The sequence below is a fragment of the Balaenoptera acutorostrata genome, chromosome 13, assembly GCF_949987535.1.
Source record: "Balaenoptera acutorostrata chromosome 13, mBalAcu1.1, whole genome shotgun sequence".
In the NCBI taxonomy this organism is placed as follows: domain Eukaryota; kingdom Metazoa; phylum Chordata; class Mammalia; order Artiodactyla; family Balaenopteridae; genus Balaenoptera; species Balaenoptera acutorostrata.
This window is the reverse complement of record NC_080076.1, coordinates 54968132-54985579: the sequence shown is the minus strand read 5'-3', so window position 1 is coordinate 54985579 and position 17448 is coordinate 54968132. Positions and strand designations below refer to the sequence as shown.

The 17448-nt window shown below is 38.5% G+C and overlaps 1 protein-coding gene across 2 annotated transcripts in view; it reads right to left on the bottom strand.

Annotated features, from left to right (window-relative positions):
* The window catches only part of ROCK1 (Rho associated coiled-coil containing protein kinase 1), a 147756-nt gene extending 130997 nt beyond the window's left edge, over positions 1-16759 (bottom strand). Inside the window, exon 1 of one of the 2 annotated variants that reach the window (XM_007191578.3) lies at positions 15760-16759. In XM_007191578.3, coding sequence (XP_007191640.1) covers positions 15760-15852 — 93 coding nt within the window. In that variant the 5' untranslated portion in view covers positions 15853-16759. The remainder of the gene's footprint in view (positions 1-15759) is intronic. The other variant, XM_007191579.3, reaches the window with a different exon arrangement.
* Between the last annotated feature and the right edge of the window lie 689 nt (positions 16760-17448).

The window sequence follows — 17448 nt, the reverse complement described above, 5'->3', positions numbered from 1 at the left end:
CCGTGCTCCACAACAAGCGAAGCCACCGCAATGAGAAGCCCGCGCACCACAATGAAGAGTGGCCCCCGCTCGCTGCAACTAGAGAAAGCCCACATGCAGCAATGAAGACCTAACACAGCCAAAAATAAATAAAGTAAATAAATTTTTTAAAAAATGTAATGGTCTATCTTGTACTTCGAGTAGATCTTTTACTCATCGATGATTTTATAATTGGTCATTTAGAAAATATTGGTCATTGAGAAAATACTGGCTCTTCCAAAAAATTATGAGCTCTTCCAAATGTTCATACATTTCATCACACAATATTCAAAAATCTCATTTATTAATGTCACCACCAACTACATGAGAAAAGGCTTTAGGCACTGGAAAGCTGTCAAGCTCAGGGTGGCAAATACAAGTTTTCCAAAATTCTAATTTTCACATAAAAGCTCTAATTTTATCACTGGCCACAAATATTACCAGTTGTTTTTCAATCATCACATTTCAAAATTCAGACAGCACAGGTCCTTCCCAAATGACACATACATACATAAGTGAAGCCACACACAGACACATTCCTCATATTCAAAGGCCATATTACTGACAGTAGCAAAAAAATGTTTAGTTCTGTCATAGGACTACTAATCCTTTCACCAAGTAAGTAATTTTTCTTTTTTAAAAATTCAGGTTTATTGAGGTATAATTTACATAAAGTAAAATTCATCCTTTTTAGGTTTATAGTTCAATGAATTTTGACAAACAGCTGTATAACCACCACCACTACCACAATCAAGATACAGAACACTTCCATCACCCTAAACGTTCCCTTGTACCTCTTTGCAGTCAATCTCCTAGCCCATCCCCAGCCCCCGATAAATGTTCAGTTCTGTTATAGGACAGTAATCCCTGCACCAAATACACAGATATTAATTTTTTTAACATTTTCCCAAAGTCATCCCATATCTTATTTCATACCAATTCAGTAAAATGTTACTACTGCCTACTGTTAAATTAATGTGCATGATGGTGTCATTAATCATCATGCATCATTTTATTCTACTTCAGATCACCATGCTTCATGGCTTAGATTGCCTACCAATAGTCACTTTCCAGACGTGTCAAATCCGACAAAGATATGTTTTAGCAGAAAGCTATTTGAACCTTGCAATAAATACATTGCACAGTCAATCAAAGAACTGACTCCCATCCCTTACCCAGTCAAGTTCTAGACCACTGCTTCTGAAGTAAAATACTACAGAACTTACTTACTTTCCCCCTCCAACCTAGTCAATAAACACTTAGCAAGATCTTTTCCCTACTACTACATACCTCATCTTCCCCACTCCATTCTTTACCAATGCCCATACTTTTCAATTTAAATGTTTTTCACTTTGTGCGGTCTGTGTACAAAGCACTCTCCTAAGTGCTGTGGAAACACTTCTCTTTGTGGCATGTTATCTACAACTTTGATGCTCTTTCCACTATACTACAGACGAAGGATCTTTGAAAGCCTGCCAGTTACTGATGATACTCTGTATGTCGGGCAATTCATTTACCTTTTCTAAGGTTTAATTTAATTTATAAAGAAAGTATCTGCATCAGCCAGCCCATGGGATTGTTGTAAAGATTAAATAAAATAATGAATGTGCAAGGTCTTATAAAAATGAATATTATTGGCTTTCGGTTCCTCATCCAAAATTAAAAGATACTGGGGAGTGGGGGAACCCACCTATACCTGTATACATACCACTTGTAGTTTTAAAATATATTATCCCCCTAGAACAGATACAGCTTAGATTTAAATAAATTACCAATTACACCATATCTCTTAACCTCATGTCAGCTGTTCTTGGCTTTCATCACAGAAACAAACAAAAACATTTTCTAGTAATTCAACAACAAACAAATATTTATTGAAAACTTACAATATGCCCGGCACTGGAACTAGTGACACATCAGTGAACCAGACAATCAGATACCTGCTCTCATGGAGCTTACATGTTGAGCATCAATATCTCAATATATAATAGCTCAGAAGCCCACGAGCTATTTAAGTAATTAAAATATGTTTTCATTTAGGAAAAAAATTTTAATCTCATAGGAATGGTAAATTTCCAATCTCTTTCGAATTTATTAAAAAAAATCTGTTTTTTAAATATACTATACTATTCTTTCATAGCCTAGTCACATTTAAACAATTTCTTCATAAGTACTAAGAAAATAGGAGGTCCTTTCCTTTTAGCTGGCAAAGGAACAAGGTACTGGGGAGTTACAATGATGACTGAGGGTAACACTACTTGAATTCTTTATCAAATCTGATTTCCTGCCCCGCCTGAAATCAGATCAACCAAACAAACTAAAACAAAACCAGCTTTTTCAGAAAACGTTCATTCTTTTCATATAACCTGTTCTTTCTTAAAACATATTTTTAAAAAGAGAAAATACTTTCTTAAAAGGGAGGCAAGTTTTTTTCTATCCAATCCTACTACTTCCATCTATTTTGTTTTCCTCACAGCAGCTTCCCAAATGAGGTATATGCAGGAGGCATAATGTCTAGCTAGTTGGCAACTATTCAGTCCTTCCCAAACCTGGCTATGCAATTACCTAGACTCTGTTAAGAATACAAATTTCAGCATACTACATCTTCCAACTCCAATTCTCGTACGGTAAGGCTGTGGTGAGGCCTGCCAGAATCTGTATTTGGTTCTGATATGGTTGATCCATGAACAGGCATTTGGAAATCTTTCACTAAGTTACCCAAAGACTTATCATTAAGGCAAAGCAGCATACAGGTATCCTTTCATTAAAGGACCAAATGTTATCCCAGCTGTGGTCTTAAGTTGGCGGTCTTTGGCAACTAGTTGACAATACTTATGCTAACTCTAATGTTAGATAACTTAACAATTTAGTAAAAAGGTCATTTACAAAAAAGATAAGGAAGAATAAACTATCATAACTTGGGTCCCTCTTGATGAGGAATCTCCATCTAATATAGGAGACACTTGCTGTTTGCGACTGCCCAGCAGGTCATTTCCCCCTATCTTGGAAACTGAACTCCAATTTCCATCCCTCCCTCATGCAACTCTAATACTCTGTCTTGGAATAAGACGACTCACTCCCAGTTCTGAGACTGGAGCACATGATGGAGGCCTACGCTTACCATCACACCATTCTTCTGACTACTGTGACTGGTTCAGATATGGGCGCATGATCTAGTGGGCCGGATCAGTTAGAAACTCTATTTAAAGGTTAGAAGAAAAGACTTTTTCTTCCACTGTGCCTGAACAAGCACTCATGGAAGCTAATGGCAAGTACCTTACAACCACAAGGAGTTATGTATCTGAGAAAGGAGACAATACTAAAGAAGCAGATTTGGAAAGCCAGCTCCCAGTCACATCATTTGAGCCCTGAAAAAAGACATTCCTGAAGCTAGAATCTACCTGTCAAGTATTCAGAGGCAATAAACATTCTTTGTTGTTTAAGTTAATTTGAGTTGAGTTTTCAGTCCCTTACAATAAAGATTCCTAATTAATATAGGTAAAAAGGAGTAGAATCTCTATAGGCCCTTAGCTTTCAATTCACTAAATTGTCTACTCTGCCACTACTATAAGAAGAAAGGAAGGGGCAGGGACTGAGCATGAATGTTACAATTACAAAAATAAGCCCATTGTTTTTATTTAGTTTATAATTCATTTAATTATAATAAATATTTACTCTAAAACCACCTGAGAAAAGCTATATGAGGTTAATAACTTCATTCTCTTCTACTCAAAAAGATGACAGAAGCTATGGGGGACTGGGTTGAGACAGGTAATGCCAAAAGACCACCTAACAACCTAGAATGGCAGGATAAACTCCTACAGACAAAAAAGCCTTGGGGCCAGGGCAGAAGAGCACAGGGCATAAGGGCAAAAGGGACCTAGGGGCAGCCATTTATCATCAGCTTACACAACTGTTTTTGTGAGGTTTCAAACCATGCTTTACAGATGATCACATTTAATGCTTACCACCACCCTATGAAATAAATTATTATTAACTCCCTTTCACAAACTGAATAGGCTGTTGAAGAGAGTTTAAGTGATCTATACAAGGTCAAAAAAAAAGAGGGAAGGGAGGAGTGGTATAAGGAACATCTATGTTATAGTCTGCCTTGCCCCACTGCTCTTCTTTTCCTGGGAACTGCCTCCCCATTCTCATAGTTCTCATGTGATCCTTATCACAAGAGATTAGTTGAGGTGTGAGCACCTGACCCAAGCTGAATCGATGCATCTTTTGCTCCAGAGCTCTGGATTTGAGACTCCAAGATTTAAAGTCAGTGGTTGAAGCTGAAGCTGTTAGATATAAAGCTCCAGTGCTCTGGGCAACGGTATCTTCCACACAAGTGACTAAAACCAGTCTACAGTCCGAATGACAAAACAAAGCAAAAATAAGAATAAAGAGAGAATGGCTTGTTTCCATTTGAGGCCCAAGTTCCAGTTCTTATTGAAGTTCAACTGAATCTTTATACTTTTAATGAGATCAGGTTTCTCTGACTCTAGAAATTCTTTTTGCCTAGGAAAATTCAACTTGAGTGCTATCATGTATAACTGACAGCATCCTAACTAATTCAGAGAGAAAGAACAGGGGAATGGGGGGGGCAGATAATCATTCACAACAATTAAAAAGTATTCATTGAACAATAATGTCCAGAATTACTAAGCCCTCATTAGTAATTCTCATTAGAGAGGTAAGACTAACACTTAAGACAGACTCATACAACACAGTTCTGATTGAGTTCTAAACTATATGAGACAGATTACAAGTACTATAGAAGTTCAAAAGAGAAAACAACAGTGTAACACAGTTGTAACTTATGTTAGACTATAAAGATGAGAAAATTGGTGAGGAGGACATAGAGGAGAACTCAAAGGGAGAGAAAGATAAGGCCTGGTGGGAAAGAGCAGGCAACATGCTGTAGAAAGTGAGGAAATCCACGTGGAACATACAGTCTGTTTTGGAGAATGGTAGGAATTAAGACTAAGTAAATAGGGAAGCTAAGACCACATGACCAAAAGCACTAAAGTTAAGAAAAAGAAAGATATAGTATGGACTATACAGGCAAACTGCTAGGGTGTCCCACTAAACCCAAGAATGTTGGGTTGAAAATTTCAACTTGAGTAGGGCAGAAATAAAAGAAAGCAAAGATCAGATTCAAGAAATATTTCAAATAAAGAATCCCATTCTACTCTTCTCCCAAGTTTCCAAGTACTAGTACTTCTAACTACAATGGAACCTTCATAAATCTGTAATATAAAGGTAGAGCAAGGAAAGGAGTAACTATTAACACCTGGATGAAACTACAGCACTTGCATATAAATTATTTCATTTAACCCTCATGATTAAACCTATGAAGTAAATATTATCATGATTCTCATTTTGCAGATTAAATATATTCAGGCTCAAAGAAGTTAGATAACTTGTCCAAGATCACTCAACTAAATAAAAAGTTGGCCTGTGGAGTGGGGAGGTGGATAATAATGCTCTTGGTCAACACAAAAGTCCTTTTTCCCAGAACAAATTATGAAGACATATAATGAAAACAATGATGATGATAATGATAGCTAACATTAACTAAAGGCTGAGAACTATGCAAAGCATGTTACATGCACTAGCATTATCACATTTAATATTCCTAACAGCCCTATGAGAGTCTATGATTAATCTTATTTGAGGATGATGTAAGCATTTGAGTCCTAAAAAAGTTAAGAATTTTGCCCAAACTCACAAGGCTACTAAGTGGCTGACCTGGTTGGGATTCAAAATCACACAGTCTGACTGCAAAGCCCATGCTCTCAACCACTATGCTATATTGCCTCCATGACTAGATATTACTAGAAATAAACAAAGGAAATACAATTAGGATGAGATGAGTAAACACTTTTAGAGTGGATGATAAAAATTAGAGAAACATTTTCTTTGTCCTACTGTTAAAAGTATTAAAATTTTAAAAATCAACTAAAGGATAGAAGACATAGCTAAAACAGAATTTCTTAATAAGGTTGGGAATTTAAATACACTCGTATCTAAAGACAGTTTGGAGATGGTTTCAACTAGTGAATTTTGTACTATACTCCTAATGAAAACCGAGGGTCAGAGAGTAAATATTAGCTGTCCAAGGCCATACAATTTTTCAGTTTACAATTTACAGTGTCAACTAGAGAGTACAATTCTGTACTTCAGATCCCACCCACCATCACCCACCAACCATTCAGTTTTTCTTTCATTATATCATACCCACATTCTTGGAAATCAAACAAATGTGTAATTCTGTTAGTGTTGTTAGAACTAAGATTTTTCCATGTAAACGCAAAAAATACAAAGTGATGATAAACAGAAACTAGAATTATCGGTATAAAGTATTTTTTCTTCTTTCCAAAAATAAAATTTCACAGCCCTAATTATTAAACAAGGATAAGAAGCAATTTCAACCAGTAGTAATGAGTACTAGCATCCAGTTCCCCATTAAACGGCTGATTTCCAAGCCTGGGGCAAGAAACGTATGTACAAGATGAGCCTGGGCATCTTATTACAACAAGAAACAAGGAAGTTCCCTCAAAGATTATTAAGATCATAGACAAATAAGATGGGAGTCAATGTAAAGAGGCTCCCATTAGTCAAAGACAGGACAAACTGAGCATAGCAAAGACGACAAAAATTGACTGAAACACATCAAATATATTTTTTAATGGTTTCCACAATGATGCCAAAAATAAAAAACAAAATAAAAGAGAGAAATAAATAAATAAGTATTGGGTATCTCTTATCCGCTGAACTTTATGGACTAGATCAATGAGTTCTTTTGCATACCAGCCTTTTAGGCAAAGGGAGACCACAGTAGGAGACTGTAGGGAGGGAGGCCAATAACAGCAGGGGATATATTCCCCTTGTTCCCTTACTGCCAGATCAACATGCTTCTATCTCTACTTAAAACCTCAGTCCCTGCCAGAAAGCCCTCTCCATAGAGCTACCCTTCCAACTGCTCTCTTCCCTTGTCCTCCTAAAGGTGGTAGTAGCCCTTTCCCCACTGTTACTTGTCCCATGGTACTGCCCTACCCCTACTGATTTCCTTAAATACTGTCTATACATTTGTAAATAGTCCCTTTCTTAAATTTCCCTTAAATACCCAATTTGTGCCATGTCTAGCACACTAAACCTCCAAAATACCTTACTCTGAAAAGTGGCAATTAAAGAGAAAGACTAAAAGAATCTAAAAAAAAAAAAAAAAAGTTGATACATGTGTATGTATAATTGATTCACTTTGTTGTACACCTGAAACTAACACAACATTGTAAATGAACTATACTACAATAAAAACTTTAAAAAAAAAAGAATCAAAAAAAATAAAAATAAAGAGAAAGACTGATGCATTCACCCTGTATTTTATGAACCCTATTTCACGGTAAGCAAACAGCCCTATAGATGATGAGTAAAAGTTCTTAAATTCTTATATTCTCTTAACAGAAGAATTACAGTTAATAAATGTGAAAGGAATGATATAATTAGAAAACCATTATTTTGCTTTCCCTGATGAATAACTGCTTCAGCTAAAAATTATAAATGGATGGAACCATTAGCTGAAAGGATACTAAAGGATTTTACAAAACAAGTTATTCAGGCTGTCACCACCTGAACACACTGATCAACCTTAGCATCACTAAAAGCGTGGGTCAGCCAGATACTGTATGCCTCTTGATGTGATGCAAAAGAAAATACAATCTATGAAACACTCCTGATTAAAAGGTCAAAATAATTAAAACGAGTTTTTAGATCTAACTACCAACTTACAGGAAACATGGAAGATACAGGAGCAAGCTAAATGACATGACAAGGAAACAAACAAAAAAAAATCCAGAATATGAAACACTGTATGGTACCAAAGACCTAGTTTTTTGAACAAGACAATGGGGGGTGGCAGATAGAGGAGATGGGGGAAAAAACTGCTCTACATTAAAAAGAGACTTAAAAGACCTAACAAACAAAAGCAACATGTAGACTTTGTCTGAATCTAGATTCTAATAAACCGACTGCAAAAAAGACATCATTTTAGACAACCACAGAAATCTGAATATAAACTGGGAATTAATGGTACCAAGGTACTTTTAATTTTGTTAGACACGATAATGGCCATTGTGGTAATGTAAGAAAAAATTTTTTGAGATGTTTATTGAAGTATGTAAGGGTGAAATGACAATATCTGGAATTTGCTTTAAAATATTTTTGCAAGAAAAAGGATGTTTGATGAAGCAAGTACGACAAAATTTTGAAAACTGCAGGATCTGAGTAATGGGGGTTCACTATGCTATTTTCCCAACTTGTGTATGTTTGAAATTTTTCATTTATAAAATTACCAAACAAAACAAAAATCCATGTTTTTTCCACTACAACCACAGTTTTCAAACTTGAGCGTGTCTAAGAATCCACATCTCATGCAGGATCCTAGGACTTATCCCCCAAAATTCTGATTTTGTTTGTCTGGGCATGGGCTCAGGTTCCATTTTTAACAAGTCCTCAAGGGAATCCAGTACATACAATCTACAGACATATCTGAAAATTATACACTTAGACTAATTCACCACAAGTCTTTAAATATACTCCACCTAAGAGAAAAGGCATGATCATATCTCTTACCTCCCCTTCAAGCCTTACCCCACTCATATCTGCTCATAACTTATCATGTTCCTGGGACTGTAAGTTCCATGAAGGCAGAGCCCTTTGCTTTTACTCACCATGGGGTCCCCAGTGCCTACCAGAGCACCTAGCACACAGTACACAGCAAATAAATATTTGCTGAATAAATGAATTCATTATTCATTAATGAATGAATAACATCAAAGAGAAAAAAGAAGAGTTAACTGTAGTTCACTATTTCAAAATCAGTTCCAGGGAACAATCTAAGATAAAATTTCAATTTCTTGCCAAAAATCAGTATAGAAAGTATGGAATAAAGACTATAAATAAAGTATGGGAATAACAATAAACTAAAATTAAATAATAAAAATAAACATAGGAATAAAGGAGGGACACAGGTTAGGGTACACTTTAAAATATGATACATGTTTAAGACAACCTCTCTCCTAAGACATCAAACTTTGGACGTTAATTTGAACATTCAAGTTCCTACTAACTGTTTAGAAACTATAATGACAATGTACTCTTACATCTCACAATCCCAAACAGGAAGGGCAGACACATTAGAAAAGTAAGCTAGTACATGTATACATTTTAATGGAAATACAAATAAGTAACTCAATTACCACTTTCTCTGTTTAAAAAGCACAAACCCCTATAATTATGACACAAGTCACAAATGCAAAAAAGAATAACTGCCAAATATAACAATTAAAAGTTATCTTAGGATGATCTTCTAAGGCTATGTAGAACTAGTTGCAAAAATAGCACTTACCAAAGATGGTTCCTATTCTTATACTTCTACCCCCAAATCACTTAACTTTAAAATTTTCCTTCTTAAAAATAAATCAATAACACTTTTAAAATTTTTATGGAATTATAATAAACAAAGACTTATAGAATTTTTAGAGACACAATGGACATTAGCAACTACATGGTCCAATTCTTCACTGGGGAAAATTAAGTCCAGATGAGAAAAAAGATTTACTTGGTTACACAGAGAGTTAACAGCAAAACAAGGATATGCCAATGCTCTGAATTTCCAGTCCAGTGTACTTTTCACTATACCATGCTAACAGGATATTTTTAAAAATATTTTCCATTGTGAAATGCAGTAGTATCTGTTCACCTCCTTGTACATACATGTGTGGGGTATTCATCAGCTATGTTCTGGGCTTAAACTAAATGCATGTACCTCTTTTTTAGTGGGGATGGTCATGGGGAAGGGGAGCTACTAGACTATCTTCAGCAACAGAACTCCGTATGTAGTATTTATTTCCTGATATGTGGGCCTTTCTGTCATATATCAGAATCTCTAGTTTTTAACCATATAAACACATCAAAACTTAAAATCGTGAAATAAAACTAAATTGTAAAGTTATGCAAAATCTAATCTAAAACTGGGAATTGGGGCTTCCCTGGTGGCGCAGTGGTTAAGAATCCGCCTGCCAATGCAGGGGACACGGGTTCGAGCCCTGGTCCGGGACGATCCCACATGCTGCGGAGCAACTGAGCCCGTGTGCCACAACTGCTGAGCCTGCGCCCTAGAGTCTGCAAGTCACAACTACTGAGCCCGCGAGCCTAGAGCCGGTGCTCCGCAACAAGAGAAGCCACCGCAATGAGAAGCCCGTGCACCGCAACGAAGAGTAGCCCCCACTCGCTGCAACTAGAGAAAGCCTGTGCACAGCAACAGAAGACCCAACACAGCCAAAAATAAATAAATTTTAAAAATAAATAAAATAAAATAAAACTGGGAATTTACTCTTTGTTCATTATAAAATATTATATGTGGTTCCTTCTTCTGGATTAAAAACAGTTCTGACTCAAGAGATTAATGAATGGCCCAATTCATGTCTCAGCTATTACTCTGAGCCACCTCTCTATACACCCACAGGGTTCTTGCAGTGCAAGAAGGCCTGTTTAACAGAATAGTGAAAGTATAAGATACACACAGAAAGAGAGTAAGATAACTAAATCTCTGTAAACCAGCTCCCAACTGTCTTTTTTATCAATCTGAACCCTTAACACAAAGTAGGTATGTTATAAATCATGACTAAATGAATAAACAGTCTCCAAAAGCCCCTCCTCGTTCTACTGAATCTCATCTAAATGTCTCCATTTTCAGTAACAACTGGCTTGGACACTTCAAATAAAGTACAGCTGGATTATGAATTTACAAGCATGGTTTGAAGTGCCAGATAAATTACTCTGCACTTAGAGAAGACAATAAATATCAACTTCCAGCCTAAGCACAGTGACTAGCATATAACAGGAATACTATAAATATGACAAAAATAATAGTTACCAATTAACAAATGCTTACTAAATGCCACATGTTGTGATAATTGCTTTGTCTACATTATTTAATCTTAACGAAAATCTAGTACTATTATCCCTCCACTTTCCTTAAGATGAGACAAGCTTTGAGAGGTTAAAATTATTCACCTAAAATCATCTGTTAAGTACACGACAGAGCCTACATTTGAATCCACGTTTAGAACCTACACAAAGATTTGCTGAATGAATGACCTCAAAACAGTCTAATCCAAACTAACCGGATATGCAACAGATACTGGTAACACTCATGAATTATGAACACTAGCAAGCATATAGCTTTAAGGCCCAAAGATTTAATGACCTCAAGTCTTTTCATTCCACCAACAGTAATATAACCCCAAATGGGATCAATGCAACTGGCAGGACACACAGAGGGACGATACAGCAATAATCTAGAATCTGGAATGCTAGCCACAATCTTTTGAAATAATCCAACATGTGACCTAGGATTGTCAAAGTTAAAGTACACAACAAAAAGTTCCATTTGAGTGGCAGGCACACTAGCAGTGCTAATGACAAAACAGGTAAGTTATGTGACATGAAGCTTATTTTGGAATATTAGTAATTTGAGTAAAAATATGACATCCAAGTAGAGATGCCTAATAGGCAGTCAGGTATTTAGGATTCAAAAACAGCAAAAAGACTAAAAAATAAAGACCTGGATATCACGGGTACAGAGATGATAGCAGCTGAAGATATAAGAATGGATGAATTCTCTAAGACAGGTGAAGAGAAAGCTAAGTATTACAGGCCAAAGACTGAGGCTGAAGGAAAAAGAAGTCAGCAATGTAAAGATGGGAAAGCACTAGGTCAAGGAAGCCCAGAAAAAGAGAATTTAAAGAGGAAAAACTCAAAAACTCGGAACTTCATTTACATTTGCCTTCTACATTCTGAAAAACTGACTAATGAATGACGGTAGCAACAAATACGTACAAAGGGGACAGCAGTGTTGGAACTCAGTATGCACTGTTCATCTATTATTGGTTGCCTTCCCTCTATGCCACTCACTCATTGCTACACCTCCACCAACTAAACAAAACTAGAAAAAAGAGGTCAAAAACAAAAACTAAAAAAAAAAGATGCTACAGTCAGATAGCTTTATTTTCAAGAAATGTATGTCAAACTTCAAGACAAATATACACCTAACATTCCCATTCACCTGCCTTTGTTTTTCCTTTTTAATTTACAAATTATAGGCATTTTTGCCTCTGGAAAAATAAATATTAATTAAACTCCATTCCTTACTGTTTTCAGAGATATTCAAAACTATTGAGAAATTGTTAACAAACCTTAGATAAAATAATTCTAAAGTTTAAAAAAAAAGTTGGAAAAAGAAAAACAGCTCTTGATAATCATAAACTATAACATGGACAGTGAGAGAACCATTAGGACACTGGAAAGAATCTGACTTACAGAAAACCAATGCTGAGTAATTTGGATGATCTAGGAAACGAGTGAATAGGTACCGTATTACCTTAGCATCTGCAGACTATTTTAGCATTTACATTTGCAATATGAAAAATGGGCTTACCTGGTTTTTAAAATAAATTATGTGTTCAAGAAAAGGTTGAAGAAATCATTTATCAGGGCTTCTCCCAGCTACATTATTTTATAACTACTAATACTCAACAAAAAAAGCTGTTTTCTTTGTGGGTGAGGTGGTTTAAAAGACCTATGCCAACAAACTCTTCTGAAATCAAAAGGTGTAGGAACTTGCATTTCTGAAGAGTAGGTCTAGTCAAGAAAACATAATTTGACAACTTTATTTTCTGAGATTTCCAAAAAAAATATTAGAACTTGAGTGTTGTACACGGCACATAATACATACTCAATAAGTATCAGCTAAATAAAGCAACAATGGCCAAAATAATAGGGAAAGTCAATCAATTTAAAAAGGGTATTGTTCCTACAACACATGAGATGTCCAAAGTCCAGACAGGGAAGAGTAAAAACGGACTCACTGAAATAGATGAAGCTGCCTGGTAGGTCACTCTGCATGGCTGAATAAATGAATGAATGTTTGATGATAAACATAAAATAATCATGCAAAGAAAATTCATGTTAGATGCTACAAAACTGGAAAAAGGGTTCTATCTCCAAAGAAAAATTCAATCTTTACCAAGTTCAGATTAATATAATAAAATTTCAACAGCTATCAATAAACAATTATGGAACTCAACAGAAAAAAGGGGATAGGGGGAATATGTCTGTTGACTATGTTCTTTTAGGTCTTGGGCTCCAAGATACTTGGCTGTCCTAACTCTGAGAGGGCATGACTACCTGCCTACTTTCTTGACTCTTCCTCTTTGTTCTTTACCCTTTTATCATTATATCAGTTTCAACTTTCATCTGTGTGCAAATGATTTCCAAACTGTTATCTTTAATTATGAGCTCAGTTTCATATCTCCAATAGTCTACAGATCATGTCTTTGTGGTTGTCCTACTATCCCCTCAAACACAACAAATATAAAACTGAATTTATCTGTTGCCAATTCTTCCCAAGCGATTTCCAAACCTGACTTGTTTTCACCAGTCTCCCTATAACCCAGGCTTAAAATTTTTAGTCATCTAACTATTCTTTTTGGTTGCCCCTTCTCCCCAACCCTGCCAATCAAATTCCATCAATTCTCCTTCCCCATTCTAATGCCCCAATTTTGAGCTTCAATCATTTTTGGACTATTACAATAATTTTTTTTAAAACGTCAAATCTCACCCCATCTCCAGTCTCTTTCCACACAACCCATCCTGCACACAACTACCACATTCATCTTCATTCACCCTAGCACAGTCCTGTTTATAAATATTTAATAGCCACAAAATACTGAAGAAAATCTAAACTCCTTAGCCTAGCAATCAAATCCTCCACACTCTAACCCCAATCTATCCTTCCAACTTTATCTTCTGTTCCCCTAGCATGTGCTAGCCCGTCATGTTTCCACCCTCTATTCATGTTATCTTCCACTCCCCCTTTGACTACCCTCTATCTAAATCCTATCCATCCAGCATACAGCATACTGTGGCTCTCTCAACTCACAGAGAGTTCTTCCTTTCAGTATCCAAGAGTGTTTATTACCTATGCCAATCATTTGAAATTTATCACATATTTTCTCAATCTGTGAAGTGTTTTGCTTTATTTTTGTGTATGTGTGTGAGATTAGGACTTGTTTTTCTAAATAGATTGGACTTTCAAGGAGAGAATTCATGACTTACATTTCCTTATATCCTCCACATTTCAATAAATTTGTGAGGTTCCCACCAAATGAAGCCATGGCAAGAGGCTAGAAGACAACTAAAACAAACCAAAAAAACTCCTACTAAACCCTCCCTGTAACACTGCTTCATGGAATAAGGAAATCAAAAAGCAAAGTAAAATCAAAGATATACAAAAATTGGATAAATATTAAAAGAAGAATTAGACTTCTTAAAAGTTATAGAAATCCTTCCTAGAAAGATAAGTTCTAATTCCTTCTCTTATTCAATAAAATGTTTTCAATTATATTAAGCATCAACCCTCTTTTTTGTTTCTCTATATGAAGAGCATCCATAACGTGGGTGAGACATTTCAAACATACAACCCACAACTCTTATTTCACAGTCAAGGATGCTTAGAGTAATTTAGAAAGCTTTGGGGAGAAACTTTCTTGTAGACCCATATGTGTTAAAAAAATATATACACAGGTATTTAGAGTAACTGAAATGTATGTTACTTTTAAATGATCTACATCATTTTCCTGATTCAAGATGAGATTTTAAAATGGTATTATTTCTCTGAATGGCATTATTTAATTCACTTAATTTTAATCCCAAATACTGTGGACATCTAACATTAATTCTCTGAGAAGGTTGTAAATTACTATCCATATACATATTCCTTGAAACTTTTAAGATAATGTGGTTTTGTCTGGGCCAAAATAGGATTACTACATAACTTTTGGTTGTTCAGTAAAGGAAAAACTTCCTTACAAATAGTTTGCAACTATTAGTATTAGGAGAAATTGAAAAAACTTAAGAACTCCAGTTATCTACAGGTAATTATTCATGCTATCAACCACTGAAGAATTTTTAAAATAGTGTTTCAGCCTTTCATATCATAAAAACTTCTTCAGAATGTTTCAAAAGTTATAATGTTAAGCACAACACCACCAAAAAAGGCAATTATGACAAAATATCTGTGCAGTACTTTTGTAATCAACAATATTGTAAAAGATGTTAATATCGTGATGATCTACCATCAGTTATCTTGGATTTTTACACTTTAATAGTCCAGCAAAAAGTTCCTCAGACTCAAATCACCCATGACATTTTAGCTCAAAAATCACTTCCTCAATATCGATTCTACATTGTCACAAGTCTAAAAATTAAACCCTTAAGGAGCTAAATAGCTGTAAATGGAAAGCAGTCTTTTCCAACCTTACTGTCAAACCGATAGGATTAATATTACTAAGATCGCCATTCAACAAACTACGTAGTAATAACTTTGACGTGGTAACTTTTTATATGATCGCCTGCAATAGAGGTTTATAAGTATCTTTTGTGTAACGATGAACTGAGTCAGAGCTAAAAGTTCAGAGAGTGCAGAGCCAGTCCAATGATAAATAGGGCTACGGCATGAGCTTTCAATGGTACTCCAAGACTCTTCAGGAAAAACACCAGATTTTGGTGTTTTCCAAGATGATGCACACCTGAAACTTTCTTTTGCAGATAACCAGACTGAAAGCAAGAGGAAGGAAATAAATACAGAACCGTCGACAAGCAAAAGAGAACAGTGCTACTCACCAGCAAACAATCTGAATTCACTTCCGATTTGGGATCCCGCAGCAGGTTGTCGATTTTTTCAAACCGAGTCTCAAAACTGTCCCCAGTCGACATGTTGCTGCTACTGTGACAATACCCTCGTACCAGCACCAGGAGCGGAAAGCAATTTCAACCAACTTCCTCCGGCGGTGGGTTCGCGGCCGCGGGGCGGAGGAGCCGGAACCCCAGGGTCACCAGGTGCGCCCGGTTCCCCCTCCTCCCCCTCACTGAGGGGATCTCCGCTCTCCAGACCCCGGGCCGGGGGCGACGGCGACCCACAGCCGCTCGGACGCCCAAAGTCGCATCCCACCCGGCAGCCCCTCACGACAGCCGACAGCGCCGTCGCCACCAGCCTCGTCGCTCCGGCGAAGTGCTTCAGCCTAGCGGGCCCCGGCCGCCTTCGCCATGGAGGGCTCCCGGTCCCGAGATGGGCAGGAGGGGGGAGAGAAAGAGAAGCAGGGTGGAGACTCCTCCGGGCAGCAGGGGAGGGAGAAGAGGAAAGGCGAAAGCGAAGGGCGGGCGCGGAGCTGTGCCAGCTGCCGCTGCCGCTGCCGCCGCCGCCGCTCGGGCCCCGGGCCGGGCCCGCTCCGCTCTGAGGCGCTGGAGCCGGTCTAGCCCTGCATCCCCGGATCCACTTGGCCCGGCCCGACGCACCGATCCGCCTCGGCCAAGAACTGGTCCCCGCGGGATAGCCTCAGTCTCCCATTTTGTCCCGGCGCTGCCGGGGCTGCTGCTGCGGTGTCCGGCGGGGCAGGGCGAGGTCGGTGCCCGATGGAGACTTGGGAGAGGACGGGCTGGAGAGGGGGCGGTGAGGGAGACGAGAGTCCGGTCCCGGCGGCTGCGGCTGGGGGAGCTTCTGGGAGGCGCTGTGGCCCGGGCTGGCGAAAGGGCGAGTCGCGCGGCGAGTGCTTGGGGGGTGGGGCGAGGGGGGCAGTGAGGGACTAATATGTCCGCCTTCCTGTTCAAACAAACGGAGACCGCCGGCGCCGACTGCGCATGCGAGGCGCGGATGTTCGGAAGGGGAACCGGGCCCGCGCCGCGCGCGCGCGCGCGCACTCGGACGCCTCCGCAGGGCCGGGCTGGGCCGGGCGGGGCGGAAGGCGGGGAGCCCCCGGGGCCTCGCAGGCTGGCTGGGAAGGCTGGCAGCGGGGAGGAGCTGACTGGGCGCGGCGGGCGGCACCGCCCTCGCTCCGGCAGGCGTTGAGCAGCTAAGGCGGCTCGGGAAGCGGCTGTGGGTGTCCGCGCGAAGGAGGACCTCTCGCTGCCTCCGGTGGCGTCCTGGCCGCTGCCACAGCTCTGCTTCCTCTGGGCTGCAGCCATCAGGAGAATTCTAGCGAGAAAGGGTGCTTGTTATTGTTATTTTGGAGATAGTTTTTTTTTGTTTTGTTTTGTTTTTTTAAGGCAAGATGCCTTTTCGCCGGCAGGGACCAGCGTTTTAGCACCAGCGGAGTCTGGTCTTCAGTAGTGCTTCATCGTCGGCCCTCCTTGAACCCCACGTCGTTTAACCCGTCTTTGCTTCCATGGGAAAATTACGAAGCAGTGCAGTACATGACTCTCCTAAAGCGAGCGTGTGTGTCAGGGGAGCTTTAAACTATTGACTCCGGAAGATATGGTCAATAGAAGTCAAGCTCAATTTAGTTTAAAAAAAAAAAAAGAAAATAATCTCAGGAA